Here is a 13955-nt window from a genome sequence, read left to right on the forward strand (position 1 = left end):
CAAAGGAGGTCTGTTTGATTAAAGGCTTGGAGTTCATGCTAATGATGACAAGGTTCGTAATTTCTGGAGTCTGTTGAACTTAGAGGCAGTACAACACTGGCAGCCTTATTTCTGCTTTCAGAATGATTAGAGGCCTGTGTGCAGTAGTTGTGAGTGGAGACTGTTTTCATTCGTTGAGAGAGAAAAATAAGGAAATTGTTTCAATAGAACTGCTTCTTTTCAGATAATTGCTGTACTTGTGTGACAACATGAAACATTATTCCCGGATTCATTAATTCATTTTCCTGCAGTCAGCAGAATAATAGTATTACGTGATGAGAATTAAGGTGAAGGAACAGAGGAGAGCTGTGTCGGTGGACTGGAAAGACTGGGCTCAGGACTCTAGTGCCACATAAGATACTCCTGAACTCTAATCTTGTTGAAACAAAAGCAAAAGAACCCATTTTAAATTTCAGCTTTTTAAAGTTTTGGGCTGGCAAATTGTACAGAGGTGGGTGCTGTTTCCACTTGCCTTTTGTTGACCCCTCTCTGGCTATGAAGGGAATATGCTGGGCTGTTTTGGTCTATATCCCTCTTGAGCCCCAGCCAGCACACCCACCCAAAATATCTGGAGGGCACCAGGTTGGCGAAGGCCAAGCAAAATCTCATGAACACACCCTGTATACTGGGAATGGCTAACTTGTTGGACTCCAGATTTTGTGGGCTCCAACTTCCACCGTGGGAATGTTTCTCAGCTCTGCTACTGAAGATTATTTCAACGGTTGCTTTTGCAAACTGAATTTAAGACCTACATGAATAGCATGTCTCTGTAACCCCTGGAAGGCAACTGTACATTGTTGGAAGCCACCCAGAACTGCTGGGGCAACCCAGTCAGACGGGCAGCATATAAACAATAAAATTATTGTCATTATTTTAGTCTCTCTTTTGCATTTCTTCATTCTTGGTGGTTTTTGTGTTGCAGTGCTTTTTGTGATCTGTTTTGTGTTCTGTTCCTGTGTACTACTCGGGTATTATCTGAATGCAGAACAGTTTACAAATTCTGACAAATAAAAATTAATGTGGAAGTAAGGAGTTCTGACTTTCTTGCTTGCTGCAGTTGTTCATAACGTGGATTGCAATAATTTTTTTAACATGTGTTTTCATAATGAGAGGAGACTCGCTGTCTGAAATGCACTCTGTGCCTGTGTGTTGTCGCACTTGGTTTTGCAGGTTCATGCTAAGTGGATTTTGGACACAGATGTATTCAATGAATGGATGAATGAAGAAGATTATGAAGTAGATGAGAACAAGAAGTTGGTCAGCTTTCGCCAGCGTATCTATATGAAAAATGAAGAAGTAAGACTTACCTATTTCATATGATGGATGTAATGTAGAATAACTGCATTAGTTGGGTGTTCTTTCGTTTTACTCTGCTGCTATACCTAAGCCGATTGTCTGGTTCTCGAAGAAATGCCAGTATTCTTCTTGAAATTAGTGTGGGACTTAGCTCTATGACTCAAATTTTCCTTAAAATGGCAAGTGAACAAGCTAAGTATAGCTGGCTTGGGAGGAGCCAGGGACCAGTTCTGTTGACCTTCCACAGGCCCATCTATTTCTCATCTTCCGGTCTGCTGGAGCCAAGAGGGGTTTTTAGACCAGATAACTTTGCTTGAATCCCTTTGACTAGTTCTTTCCATGGGTGTGGGTGTGGGTGATGTGTCAGTTTTTATCTGCAGCAGGTCATATGTTGAAGTTTTATCCTACCTTGTTTCCTTAAGTGGATTTTTGCAGTGCCTCTTTAAAGGGCTGGGTAGTACCCTTAAGTAGTTGGCAGCCTCTTCCTTACTAAGCAAAATCTGACAGTGCTAGGCCCTGGTAGATAGCAAAGTGCATCTTAGTTCTGGACAGGTTATGCCTATCGCTGATGACCTCCCCCCCCCCCTCGTGACAGCCAGTCCATAGCCCTGAACGGAGAGATAGGAAGGCAGCCACAGGTGCCAGAAAACGGCGGCACTCCCCTTCACCGCCACCTCCTCCCACCCCAGCAGAATCGAGGAAGAAAGCTGGAAAGAAGGGGTGAGTAGTCTGCAGCTCCTGCAGTTTACAATAATTTATTTCTGAAATATTTGAGGGAGAGAGAGATGAGCCAGCAGCTCGGCTCAACTCCACATTTACAGCGGCCTGCTAAGATGCCGTCTCCTTGAGTCCATGAATGTTTAATGCTGCACATTGAGCTTCATTCCTTGATCATCCAAGGGGAATGTACCTCCTGCCAGTAGAAGAAAACTTGACGCAGTCATTACTTCCAATCTAATGAGCGCCTCACAGTTGACATGCAGAGACCATTAATAAGCAAATTTACTTCTCAATATGGCAAAGTCTGTCCTGATGTAACTCTGTTCTTTAATACAGTTGTCTGTGCAGTTGTTGAACGTAAAAAACGACAACTGTTTTCTTCCTTGTATGAGCCTAAGCTATTGCACACATTATTCATATTTGAAATTTATGTGTGACTTTTCTGCCATACGCCCCTCAAAGTAGCTTAAATTAAAACAGTTGAACAGCATCATAGTGTATGTAATTTTTTAAAAGGAAGCATTATTGATTAGGATAACAGCTTTCTCCAGAAATGAATTCCTGAAATTCTGAAAGCCGGGCTCTTCACTAAAGATCCAGTCTAGTGAATTAATCTTCTCTTGTTCATGGTGGGTTGAAGCAGAGTCCTTATTCTGTCCTGATTTCCTGTACTATGTGTACACACGCAAAATGGGCTGTGCCTTAGACTGAGCCCCTGCTAAGCATGACCATCTCCTTAGCAGGGCCCCACACTTCCTTTTCAGTGACCTTGTATCAGGAATAGCTGGATTCAGACAGACTCTCTTGGGCCTTCAAACCACGTCTCTGTTATACACACCAGATCTGCCACTAAAGATTATATTATGAATGATTAATGGTCTGTTCTGGACTGACGACATTAAAAAGGCTCAAATGTGGCTCAGTGGGTGGGCAGAGAAGCTTGAAGAAAGGAGGCCATAATTGTCTACCTCTCCTTTCCTTATTACAATTAGACTACTCCCAATTCCATATCTCCTAAAACCCCATGCCACAAATGGAGAAGAATGCATTTGCCTGCAATCGCTAATTTCTGCCAGGCGTATCTATCTAGTCCCAGAAAGTCACACCACTACAAAATGAATACTGTTAGCTTCAGAATATTAATTAGAAATTCGTTGGAGTTGGAAGGTACTCCTAAGGTACCAGGTAAAGGTAAAGGGACCCCTGACTGTTAGGTCCAGTCACGGACGACTCTGGGGTTGTGGCGCTCATCTCGCTTTACTGACTGAGGGAGCCGGCGTACAGCTTCCGGGTCATTTGGCCAGCATGACTAAGCCGCTTCTGGCGAACCAGAGCAGCGCACGGAAACGCCGTTTACCTTCCCGGCAGAGCGGTACCTATTTATCTACTTGCACTTGACATGCTTTTGAACTGCTAGGTTGGCAGGAGCAGGGACCGAGCAATGGGAGCTCACCCCATCTCAGGGATTCGAACAGCCGACCTTCTGATCGGCAAGCCCTAGGCTCTGTGGTTTAGACCACAGCGCCACCCGTGTCCCAAGGTACCCAGTACCTTAGTCCAACCCGCTGCTAAGCAGGATTCTCAACCAAAGCATCCATGACAGATGGCCATCCAGCCAGAAATATTGTGGTTTCTATTCACCTAGTGAATATCACTGCCCAGAACTTTCTTATAGGTCCATGGGCTCTGCCCACACTTTTGAGGTGCAGTATCACAGTAGTACAGAATGTAGCCGATGCAGCCATCTGTTAGGAAACCATTAGGTGACTTGTCGTTTGTGCTTAATTTGTCACAGGCAAGCAAGTCTGTATGGGAAAAGGCGAGGGCAAAAGGAAGAAGATGAGCAAGAAGATCTTACCAAGGACATGGAGGATCCAACCCCTGTGCCTAACATAGAAGAAGTGGTACTTCCTAAAAATGGTACAGTGTTCCAAATACTTGCCCCGTGACTGAGCTGTCTCCGTACCATGGCTTTTGCCATGTCTTGTTTGTCGATGCTGATGATGGGTAATCTTGATGGAACTGAACTGGACTTTTTGCATAAAACCTGGGTTTGAGTGGCTCCTCTTGCAGAGCACAACACATTCTTGCCATGCGTGCAGAGATATCTCTCCAATGCAGTGTTAGAAACAGACATGAAAGCTAGGAGCTAAATGGCACCTTAAATCGAGATTATGAGTGCAACAACAGAATGTCTAGCCGCACTTTTTTTATAACAAGAATACAGAGCTGAAAACGAATGAATATTACGTTCATTTTTCACATAGTCTAGTCCTTCCGCTGCCCACCCCGCTAATATTCTTAAGAGGGTCTCTTCTCCAGTCTTCAGAGGGTAGCTGGAAGTGGGGAGGCAGAAAAAGTTCCTCCTTTCCTTCCATTCTGCAGTTTTAATCTGAAATCTTAGGTGCGGTACTGCGCCCAGGGCTCAGAAACTGCTCGTGCTAATGACATTTCCCTGTCACAAAATGCACCTAGAACAATGGGAGTTTCGAACACTGCTCCAATGGCGCACCCATCAGGCTTACTCACAGAGAGCAGCTCTTTGCACCTCTCCTGCATTCAAAGCAGAAGGGAGAGAGAGTGTGTGTCCAATCCTGGAACTCAGTGTAATATGAGCATGATTTGGGAGATTTAGGAATTTCCTGTTTTCTTAGGGTCCCCCCTGCCCCAAGAATTAAAGGCCAATCTTTGCTTCCCTTTGTGAAAATGATTGTTCATGTTAAAAGTCTTAAGGCGATATGTTCAAGCCCCTGCTGGAGTTGACCTGCAAAAGAGGTGGCTCAACCGCCAATTCTTCCATTCTTTCGTCTCTCCTTCCTCCCGAAGCAAGCCTGACATTCTTCTCCTATCCAGAACTTCCTCCTTCTTCCTTCTAAAACTGCCTCCTTTGTCTGTGTTTGCAGACCGTAATTGGCTCACAGTTATGTGATCAGCTCCACTACCCAGATATCTTTTCCCTCCCTCCCAATGGATAAATCCCCAGCTGCCAACATAAATGTTTGTTTTCCCCTGAATATATTGTGGAAGTGCATTTGGTTTCCGTTGCTTCGGAGCATCGAAAATATCTAGTCTGTATTTTGATCTTGAATAAACCCCTTCAGAGCTGGCTTTGTGTACATTTTTAGCTGTTGGAAAGAGGAGTGTGTTTCCTCAGCAAAATGTGTGCTTAAAAGCTATACTGCCATAATACTCTGCTGATCTGGAGCTGGAGCTGCCTGATCGGTTATTGGAAGGCTCTGTTCCTTATCTACCATCATCTTGTTTAGCACAAGATGTAGACAAGGCACCAGAGACTGTGCTAGACAGATGACTGTCAGAAACATGAGAAGCAATGGGCAAAAAGTAACATTTTCAGCACTGGGCAAGAGAGTAATTTCCAGAATGTGTAAGAATAATAGCTCGCCGCAGTTACTCACAAAGGACGCTTGTGAGAACGCAAATCAGTTTTGCCTGCAAGCTGACAGCAGTGCCCCCTGGGCTTGCAGCAGGCGTGGCGCCCATGCAACCTCTTCTGAACTGCGGTGGGCAGATCAGCAAAGTAAACAGTTAAATGTAGCAAGCTGTGAATACACAAATCCTGGTGCAGGAATCCTACACCCATGTTTATTGGCCAGTCTTCTCCTTGGTTTCCTGCAGAGCTGGAACAAGGAAGTGGCTTCTGTCCCCCCCCCCCCCCCCCCATCTCTTGCACTTGCAGGTCTCCCACTTGACAGGCCTTGAGCGTGAAATTTTAGAAGTGTTTCATTAGGCTGGCGAAGGAGTGGAAAGGCACAAAGGCAGTGCTGATGTCTACAGTGCAGCTTACTTAACTCCCCATTGCGTGGGCACTTCAGTCTCAAGCCACAAAACAATGAAGGTCTATTGTTGAAGCAAAGGTCTGTCTCCCAGTTGTGTCTTGGAAGTCCTACACAGTCTCAGGGTGGATAATTATCATTGGCTACTCATCATGGTGGCTTATGTATATGCAGATTTTAATCTGTTTTTAGTTGTTATTTTAACTTTTTGAAAGTAATTATTATTAATAATAATTCTTATAGATAGTTGTATTGCTTTATCTCTTTCGTAAACCGATTCATGAGTTTTTCTAATAATCAAGCAGTGTATCAGTTTTATAAAATAAGTAACTTCTAGCTTCTATGAAATAAGTAACTCTGATTCTTTGGGAATCAGAGGTGGAGAGAGTTCTGTTGCTCTCAGGTCCTGCTTGCAATGATCTGCTTGGCCATTGTGAGAACGCAGTGCTGAACTAGATGGTTCTTTGGCCAGGTCCAGCAACTGGCCCCTTCTTTTGGTTCTTTTTATTGGGCAAAGATTTTCAGTGGTCTCTTGTCTTAAAAGCCTGGGAAAGTAAGACTCAACTGTAAAAGTGACTTGATGTTCCAGGCAAGAACCTGCTTTTCGAAATAACTACTTATAGCAAGTCTGAATAGAAGGCTTGATGGTTCTTCTGTCGAGTATTGCAGTAGTAGGACAGTGTCCTTCAAAATTGCTGTTTGTAGAGTAGCAAGTCAGTCAGCTGGGCTTTGATCAGGAGGCCTTGGTCATCTGGCCTCAACTTTTATGCAGCCAGTCCTAGTCTTTGCTCATGAGGTTTTTTTATGAGAACCAGAAACGTAACTGGATGATCCTAATGAACTGCTCACTGCCTTTCATCCTAACATTGCCCAGCCTAACCCTGAGTTCTTTATTTATCAAATGTAATTCACCAACAAATGCAAAGGAAGATTGTTAGCTTGGGACAGGGGCTCATTGTGTGCAAAGCCAGATAATGAGAAAATGTGGTTCATAACCATATGATTGATGGTGGGGAGAGTGAAGAGGTGGCTAGGCTACCTTTGCGTAATGTAACAACCCATGCAGTGTTACTGCAGAGAATGCACAGCCTGACGATCTCAATCTTGTTTAATTTTTGCAGTAAATCCAAAGAAAGATAGTGAAAACACTCCAGTGAAAGGAGGAACAGTAGCAGACCTTGGTAAGTTCTTTGGTTGGTTTTTTTAAATGATAGATTTTCCCCTCTTCTTTGAGGCTGGCATCTATATTTGCTTTGTAACTCAGCCCGTTCCAGGGGTGTGTGTAAAAGCAATTTTCTGTAGAGGCTTATTCTTACTCTCTGGAGGGCTCTCATTCTAAAGGAGGATGCAGAGGGTAGAAGCCTCCAAAAGGCTGCCAGACGATTATTATTTTTAAAACTGCCCCAGGCATTTAAAATTATCTCTGTAGGTAGGGGAAGGGTGATTCTTCACTAAAATAGCTGACACTGCCATGGCAAGTCTTTTTATATCCTGCCCTACTAAAACAATGTTCAGGGAAGCTCACATTTCTTCGAGACAATGCCACTAGTGTTAACCGAACCTTCACAATTTTTCTGACAGTTACAAATCACAGCCTCACAAATGAAACTGGCTATTTGTTAAATGCATTTGAAACAGTGTGAGTCCCAAAAATGTTTGTAATTTCGTGGGTTAAAAATAAAATAAGGTCTTAGATTATTTTCCCTAAATATCTGCAGGTTGAAGCATGCTTTTCCAAGCAGGGTAGTGATAGATTTGTAGCTGTAACTGGCGAAAAGCTTTTATGGCTACCCAAGCTTGTCTTACCTTTAGATGGGAAGGAACTCCAAGTAGGGGCCTCTCATTAAGGGGTCTTAATGGGCAGATGGTATCATATGGAGTGAGACATGGTGGATCAAGGCCAAGAAAGGCTTTATAGGCCAGGAGTTCAATAGCTTCTGACTTGCTTTTTTACGTCACTGATTATTTATATTATTCTTTCCAACCAAGAGGGCTCCCAAGGTGGTTCTTAGGAAAAAACAGATACATAGAAATACAAAAATGCAAATACAAATGATACCGATTCAATATATTCCAACAGTGTTTTAAAACAATGCACATCCGTGTTACTTCCAAAAAGGCATTCACAACAAAAATGTTAAGGGAAATCAAGGATACTTAAGCAGCGTCTTTACCTTATTAAGGTCAGGGGAATGGAGCAAGGCAGGAGGAAAAACTGGTGCCCAGTGATGGTCCCAGCAGACACTCCCCTGGGCACCCCTCCTCTCTTCCCCACAGGGCCACTGAGCCTTACAAGGGCAGGAGAAGGGCCACTCCCAGCTAAAGCAGGAACAGGCATGATGCTGGTGAGTTGGCCCCCTGCGTCCCATGCCACAGGTCCCTTTCCCAGTCCGGGAAAAAGATGGGATATAAATAAATGCAAGAGAAAAATAATACAAGGCTGCTGCTTAAGCAAGTGCCCATTTACTGGCCTTTATGGAATATACCCTTGCTCCTTTTCTTTCTTCTGTGACAGGCTCAATGTTTGCCAGGTCACATGACTTCTCTAGCAATGGCTTGTGCATATTTTTCTGCTCTTGTTCTTGCTGCAGTTGAGGCGAAATGATGGTAAAGCAGCCTTCCTTGACCAGGTGCCCCCCAAGGGTTTCGGGCTGCAACTCCCAGCAGCCTTAGCCAACGTGGCTGTGGGGTGCTGGGGCTGATGGGAGTTGTAGTCCAAAACATCTGGAAGGCACGAGGTGTAAAGGATCGTTAGTTGTGCCGTTGTGTTTATTTCTCTCTGCTCATTTATTTTGCAGATGAGCAGGATGAGGAGACGGTCGCCACGGGAGGAAAGGTAAACTGCTAGCTCTTCATTTAGAGAAGAATGAGTGAAAATGAACTAAAGTGCAGCTTTACCTTATGTCACTGTAATGTCAGGTGGGTAACCCTGCCCGCCTGCCAAATTGGGCCCTCCAGCAGTTGAGAAGTTTCAAGATTTGGCCTTGTGGCCAGGAAACGTTTCCCACCGCTGCCCCCTGACATCACTATGGCCTTTTGAACTTTTTTTGTGCTCTGCACAGCCAGTAACTGCCCTCCCAAACAACTCTATATCTTTCCTCCTTCAGGAAGACGAAGATCCCAACAAAGGTGACCAGAGCCGCTCGATAGATACCGGAGAAGACAATGTCACAGAACAGACAAATCACATCATTATCCCCAGCTATGCATCCTGGTTTGACTATAACTGGTACGTTCTAGGGTGTAGGGAGCCAGGGAATTGTCACAGGTCCAGAGTCTGCTGTGTGTGACAGCCACTTGCATGTTAGCTTGCCCTCATGTTCCTGTGATGTATTTCACAGGAGTGAAAACTACCTTAATCTGAAAGTTGCAGCCTTTGACATTAACCTTCCTTTCCACTCTACGTCACATATTTTCATTTTGTAACTATCTCAGCTAAACTGGCCTCTATGCACCATTTGTTGCAAACCGTTCTGGATGCTAGATAACTTGGCCCAGGTGTAACCCAGGAATCGTATGGCCAGTTAAAACTAACCTTGCATTCTGCCTCAGCATGGTGGGCCATGACCAGTTTAAGCCTGTAGACTGGCTGTTATCAGCTTCCTGCCTGGAAGGGCTGTTAAATAAATGAAACAAACCTCTTTGTAGAGCTCGGCACTACAGATGTTCAAACCAGGTTGGATAGATGTTGTGCTTGGGTTGCAAGATGAGCTGTTTCTGTTCCCTTTGAATGGATTCTGAAGTGCAGGGATAAAGAATGGGGTGCACCCATCCGCTTCTTCCCTCCTCCCTAAATGAAGGCAGCATGCCCTAAATGTGTGTGTTGAGGTCACTTTCTCAGCCAAAACAGTAGATAAATCCATATCGCTGCTGAATATATAATAGGTGTCAGGCCCTGGAACCTGAGAGTTTTATCCATCGCTGCTGTGCTGCTCATACAATGGACCTTCCTCTCCACACTCCACTCCCCTGCAGAAATCTGCTCCAGAAGATTGTTGACCCTCAGAACTGATCTGGGGAGGGAGGGACTTGGGGAAAGGAAAGGAAGTGAAAGTCCCATTGTGTAAATTGAATACCACTGAGATAGCGTTTGATAAAACGCTAAATCTTCTGCATTATGGCTTATCTTAGACTGCACTTAATTTTGTACACATGTAGGCTTTCTGAATGTCAGAGTTAGACCTTCACTGCCCATTGAAGTGATGATGATGATGATTATATTTTTATTTATTTGTACTCTTCAAGGCAGCTTTTACACATAAAAATAAGAACCAAATTATTCCCAATTCCTTTAAAGAAAACTGAGTGGCACACTGAATAACCCCCAGTAAATTTTTGTTCCGCATTTTTTCTCTTCCTTGCTGCTATGGGACCCGTCTTCCTCATGCAGTTGTAGATATGAATAAAATCATGTCTGATTCTTCCGGCACTGAAGTGCCTTGCTCTGACGTATGTGGACGCAGCTTGTCTAATGGCTGTCTGGGGAAAGTGTTTTCGTATCCAAAGCATGCCCAAGCACTTGTAACTAGGCTAGACACTACCCTCTAAACGGAATGCAAATTGGCCTGGTATAATTGCTGTTCCGAGACTTGCGTCATTTGGTTGCCAAAAAGGAGGAGGTATTTTTACATCCATGTCCGCCTGTTTCCCTTCATTCCCGTGGTGAATCTTTCAAACGTTAAATCTTGTGTTTCAACCAAGTCAGGCACGACATGCCAGAGATAACATTCCTCCAGAAGCATAGGATGTGTAGGTATTCTTTGCCATTTGTCCTGTCCTGCTAATTCAATTAACCATTTCCATATACAGCTTTTAGTGCTAGAGAGGAAGGGTGTTTCTTTAATTCAAAGCAAATTTTGAGTCACTTTTCCTCCGAAAGCCTCCAGTGCACTATATCAATTTAAACATGAGGCAATAACATTTGTAATAAAAACCTGGGTACCATAAATAAAAGGGATGCGGGTGGCGCTGTGGGTTAAACCACAGAGCCTAGGACTTGCCGATCAGAAGGCCAGCGGTTCGAATCCCCACGACAGGGTGAGCTCCTGTTGCTCGGTCCCTGCTCCTGCCAACCTAGCAGTTCGAAAGCACTCAAAGTGCAAGTAGATAAATAGGTACCACTCCGGCGGGAAGGTAAACGGCGTTTCCGTGCGCTGCATTGTTTGCCAGAAGCAGCTTAGTCATGCTGGCCACATGACCCGGAAGCTGTACGCTGACTCCCTCGGCCAATAAAGCGAGATGAGCGCCGCAACCCCAGAGTCGGCCACGACTGGACCTAATGGTCAGGGGTCCCTTTACCTTTACCTTTACCATAAATAAAATTAACAGCACCAGCATCAGTAAAGGATGCTCAGGTCTATTACCTTCATGTCCTGCTGTTGGGCTTCCGCTGAGAATGTGGTTTGCCACCGTGGGAAACTGGATGCCGATCTGATCCAGCATGGCCTGCTTTTCTGTTCCTGTGTGTTAAAAGTCAGTGGCCCAAGCACTCTTGGGGGAGAAGGTCCTAACACTCAGCTCTGGCCTAAATCCCGAGAAACGCCTTCTATATATGCAGCTCTGTTATGGGAGTGGGGGCAGTTGAGGACAATTAAAGTAAATGCATTTGAAGACCTTCAAGTCAGGAACTTCTGTTAATGGCAGTCTCTCTTGGAGGCTATTAAAGCAATTTGTGGAAGAAAATTCACATTACCCAATTATTTTCGACCTAATCTTTCAATAAATGAACTAGCCTTTCGATCGTTCTCTGAAATAGAAAATCCATTTCATAATTCAATTGATGGTAAAGGGATTATATCCAGAACACTGCACATTGTGGTGTGTTGCAGATAAAGTAGAAGAATGCTCTGTATGTTAAAGGAATTGGGAGCAGAGCTGAAACCTCAAGATCCATATATGTTGAGTTGGTGTGTTTTGTTTTTTTGTTTTGTTTTCTTTATTTCTTAGCTTTGACATGGCTGTTTGCAGCCCATAATGTGTAAAGCAAGCACTTTACTGTGGACATTGTGACTGTCCTCCAACTCTAAGACTGTAACATATTGAAGTCAATAGTGATGCTATAATAGCAAATCCGAAAGCTATGGGTTCCTGCAGTTGTGACCAATACTACACTTCGTTCCAAACTTATTTTCCTGCAAATGTAGATTCAGAATTTTATTCCCTCCTCCTTTGGTATTAGTGATCTGGAGACTCTTAAGGTTAAATAACTGTTTCTTAAACCTGTATTTATAGAAAAGGTATTGTCTTGGATAGATGTCATGCTGTTAGCCGTGGCTGCTTAGTTCATAGTGTGTGATCAGTGTTGAGTGAATCTTGGCATGTTCTACAGTGACCACATTCCGCTTTTCCTCCTGACACAGTATTCATGTAATCGAGCGCCGTGCTCTTCCAGAATTCTTCAATGGGAAAAACAAATCTAAGACCCCAGAAATGTAAGTAAAAGCAGAACAATGTAACCATGTATTGTGTCTCCCTTTTTGCTTATAACAGGCACAATGGTTATTCCCATGGCAATTACAGCCAGGTACAGTTGTAACAATTTCTGACCTCTTGCAATGGGGCTTTTGACTTGCTCTTCAGCTTGGCAGTTCCCTGACACCATAAGCGGCTTTTCCTGCATGCATGCCTGTCTGAGACAGCAGAAGGAATCCATCTTGGATCTTTCCGTGTGCTGCGGACACTGTCTTTAGAAGCAACTCACTCAGAGGCAAGTAAAGTTTTTGAGGGCTGAGTGCAGTCTGCATCCAGCATAATGTAAGGACGTGGAAGTAAATACAAAGTTGGTGTTGGAAAGACGGGTTTGGAGAAACGTGGAGTTTGTGTCAATTTCATAAGGATTTCATGCCATGCTGAAATTCCGCGTGTTTTGGGCCGTATCCAATACTGTATCTCTGCTGGTCCAACAGACCCCCATGAGCAGAAGAGAGCTTCCTCTTTTGTCCTCTCCTGCCCCTTCTCCCACCATCAAAATCTACTCCTGAGGTTTGGAATTTTGATAGAAGCAGGAGTCATGAGGCTTCTTTTCCTTGACACAAGAGTTTGGGGGGGCATCTGCCCCTATCCTCCACTTTGGATGATCATTACGGGTTTTTGGTTTTTTAAACTATACCTGCAAACTGTCTCCTCTTCTGTCCTGTGTAACACAGCTATGGACATTCCTTATTGTGCACCAAGCAGCCTTCCTCAATGCTTCTGTGCTCCCAAGGGTTCACTTCCAAATGGGAAGGATTGTGTCGATGAACACTTTTATTGTGTAAATAATGTTGTCTTGTCCTGTCTTTTCCTCTTTCGATTTTTTTTTATACTTCATATCTTTGTTATTTCTTTATTTTCCTCTTTTTTGTTCCTTTAGAAATTTTCTATTCTCTACATAATTTTCTTTTTATTCATATGTGAAGAGATAGCATATAATGTTTGTATAGATATGTAAATTTTTAATAAATAAAGATTTTTTTTTTAAAAAAGCATTCATTTCCAAAGCCTGATTCCCTCCCTCCCCCCCCCCCCCAAAAATAGTTGGATGGCTTTGGGTTCTTGTGCCTGGCCTGGCCCTCCGGGCGGGGGGCTTAGAGCTCCAAATAAAAGATATTTTGCCAGAGGCTGTAGGTTCTGAGATGCTGTTTAAATCCGGTAATGCAGGAGAAAGAGGCCTGCCTCCCTAGGAGCCAGGCTGAGAGGTTTTGCTGCCAGGCATCTGGCTTACACGCAAGAGAGCAGTTTTAACCTGCACTTTTTTAGGGATGGAGGCACCAAGGAAAGTACTAAGAGACACAGCTCACCTGGGCTTTACTTTGCATTGGTTTATTTTTTCTGCGCAAAAATGAAGTGTTTAGAAGATGAATCATTAAGTGGGCCAACAAGATAAAGAGAAAATGTATTTCCCTTACATAATGGAAATAGCTGTCGGATAATATTTTCCTGCTTTCTGCCTCCTGAGCCCCGTAGTTTCTATCCTGTATCCCTCTTCTTAATGTTTGCTGTTCTCTCCCTCTCCAATTTTCCTTTTCTTTTCTTCTTTTTGTTCTCGCCTCCACCCCCCACCCAGTTCACCATGGAAGAGTGCGGAAGGAAGCAGGCTGATGTCCCAGTTGGTCTTCCTCAGCTGCT

General features: G+C 43.9%; 1 protein-coding gene across 1 annotated transcript in view; it reads left to right on the top strand.

Annotated features, from left to right (window-relative positions):
• SMARCC1 (SWI/SNF related BAF chromatin remodeling complex subunit C1) overlaps positions 1–13955 on the top strand; it is a 100506-nt gene that overhangs the window by 22944 nt on the left and 63607 nt on the right. Inside the window, exons 9-15 of the mRNA XM_080974003.1 lie at positions 1210–1335; positions 1931–2055; positions 3851–3975; positions 6971–7030; positions 8648–8685; positions 8957–9078; positions 12209–12280. Of these exons, the coding sequence (XP_080830129.1) occupies positions 1210–1335; positions 1931–2055; positions 3851–3975; positions 6971–7030; positions 8648–8685; positions 8957–9078; positions 12209–12280 (668 nt within the window). The remainder of the gene's footprint in view (positions 1–1209; positions 1336–1930; positions 2056–3850; positions 3976–6970; positions 7031–8647; positions 8686–8956; positions 9079–12208; positions 12281–13955) is intronic.

This window comes from Podarcis pityusensis (genome assembly GCF_964106645.2).
Source record: "Podarcis pityusensis genome assembly, chromosome: 12".
Lineage (NCBI taxonomy): Eukaryota > Metazoa > Chordata > Lepidosauria > Squamata > Lacertidae > Podarcis > Podarcis pityusensis.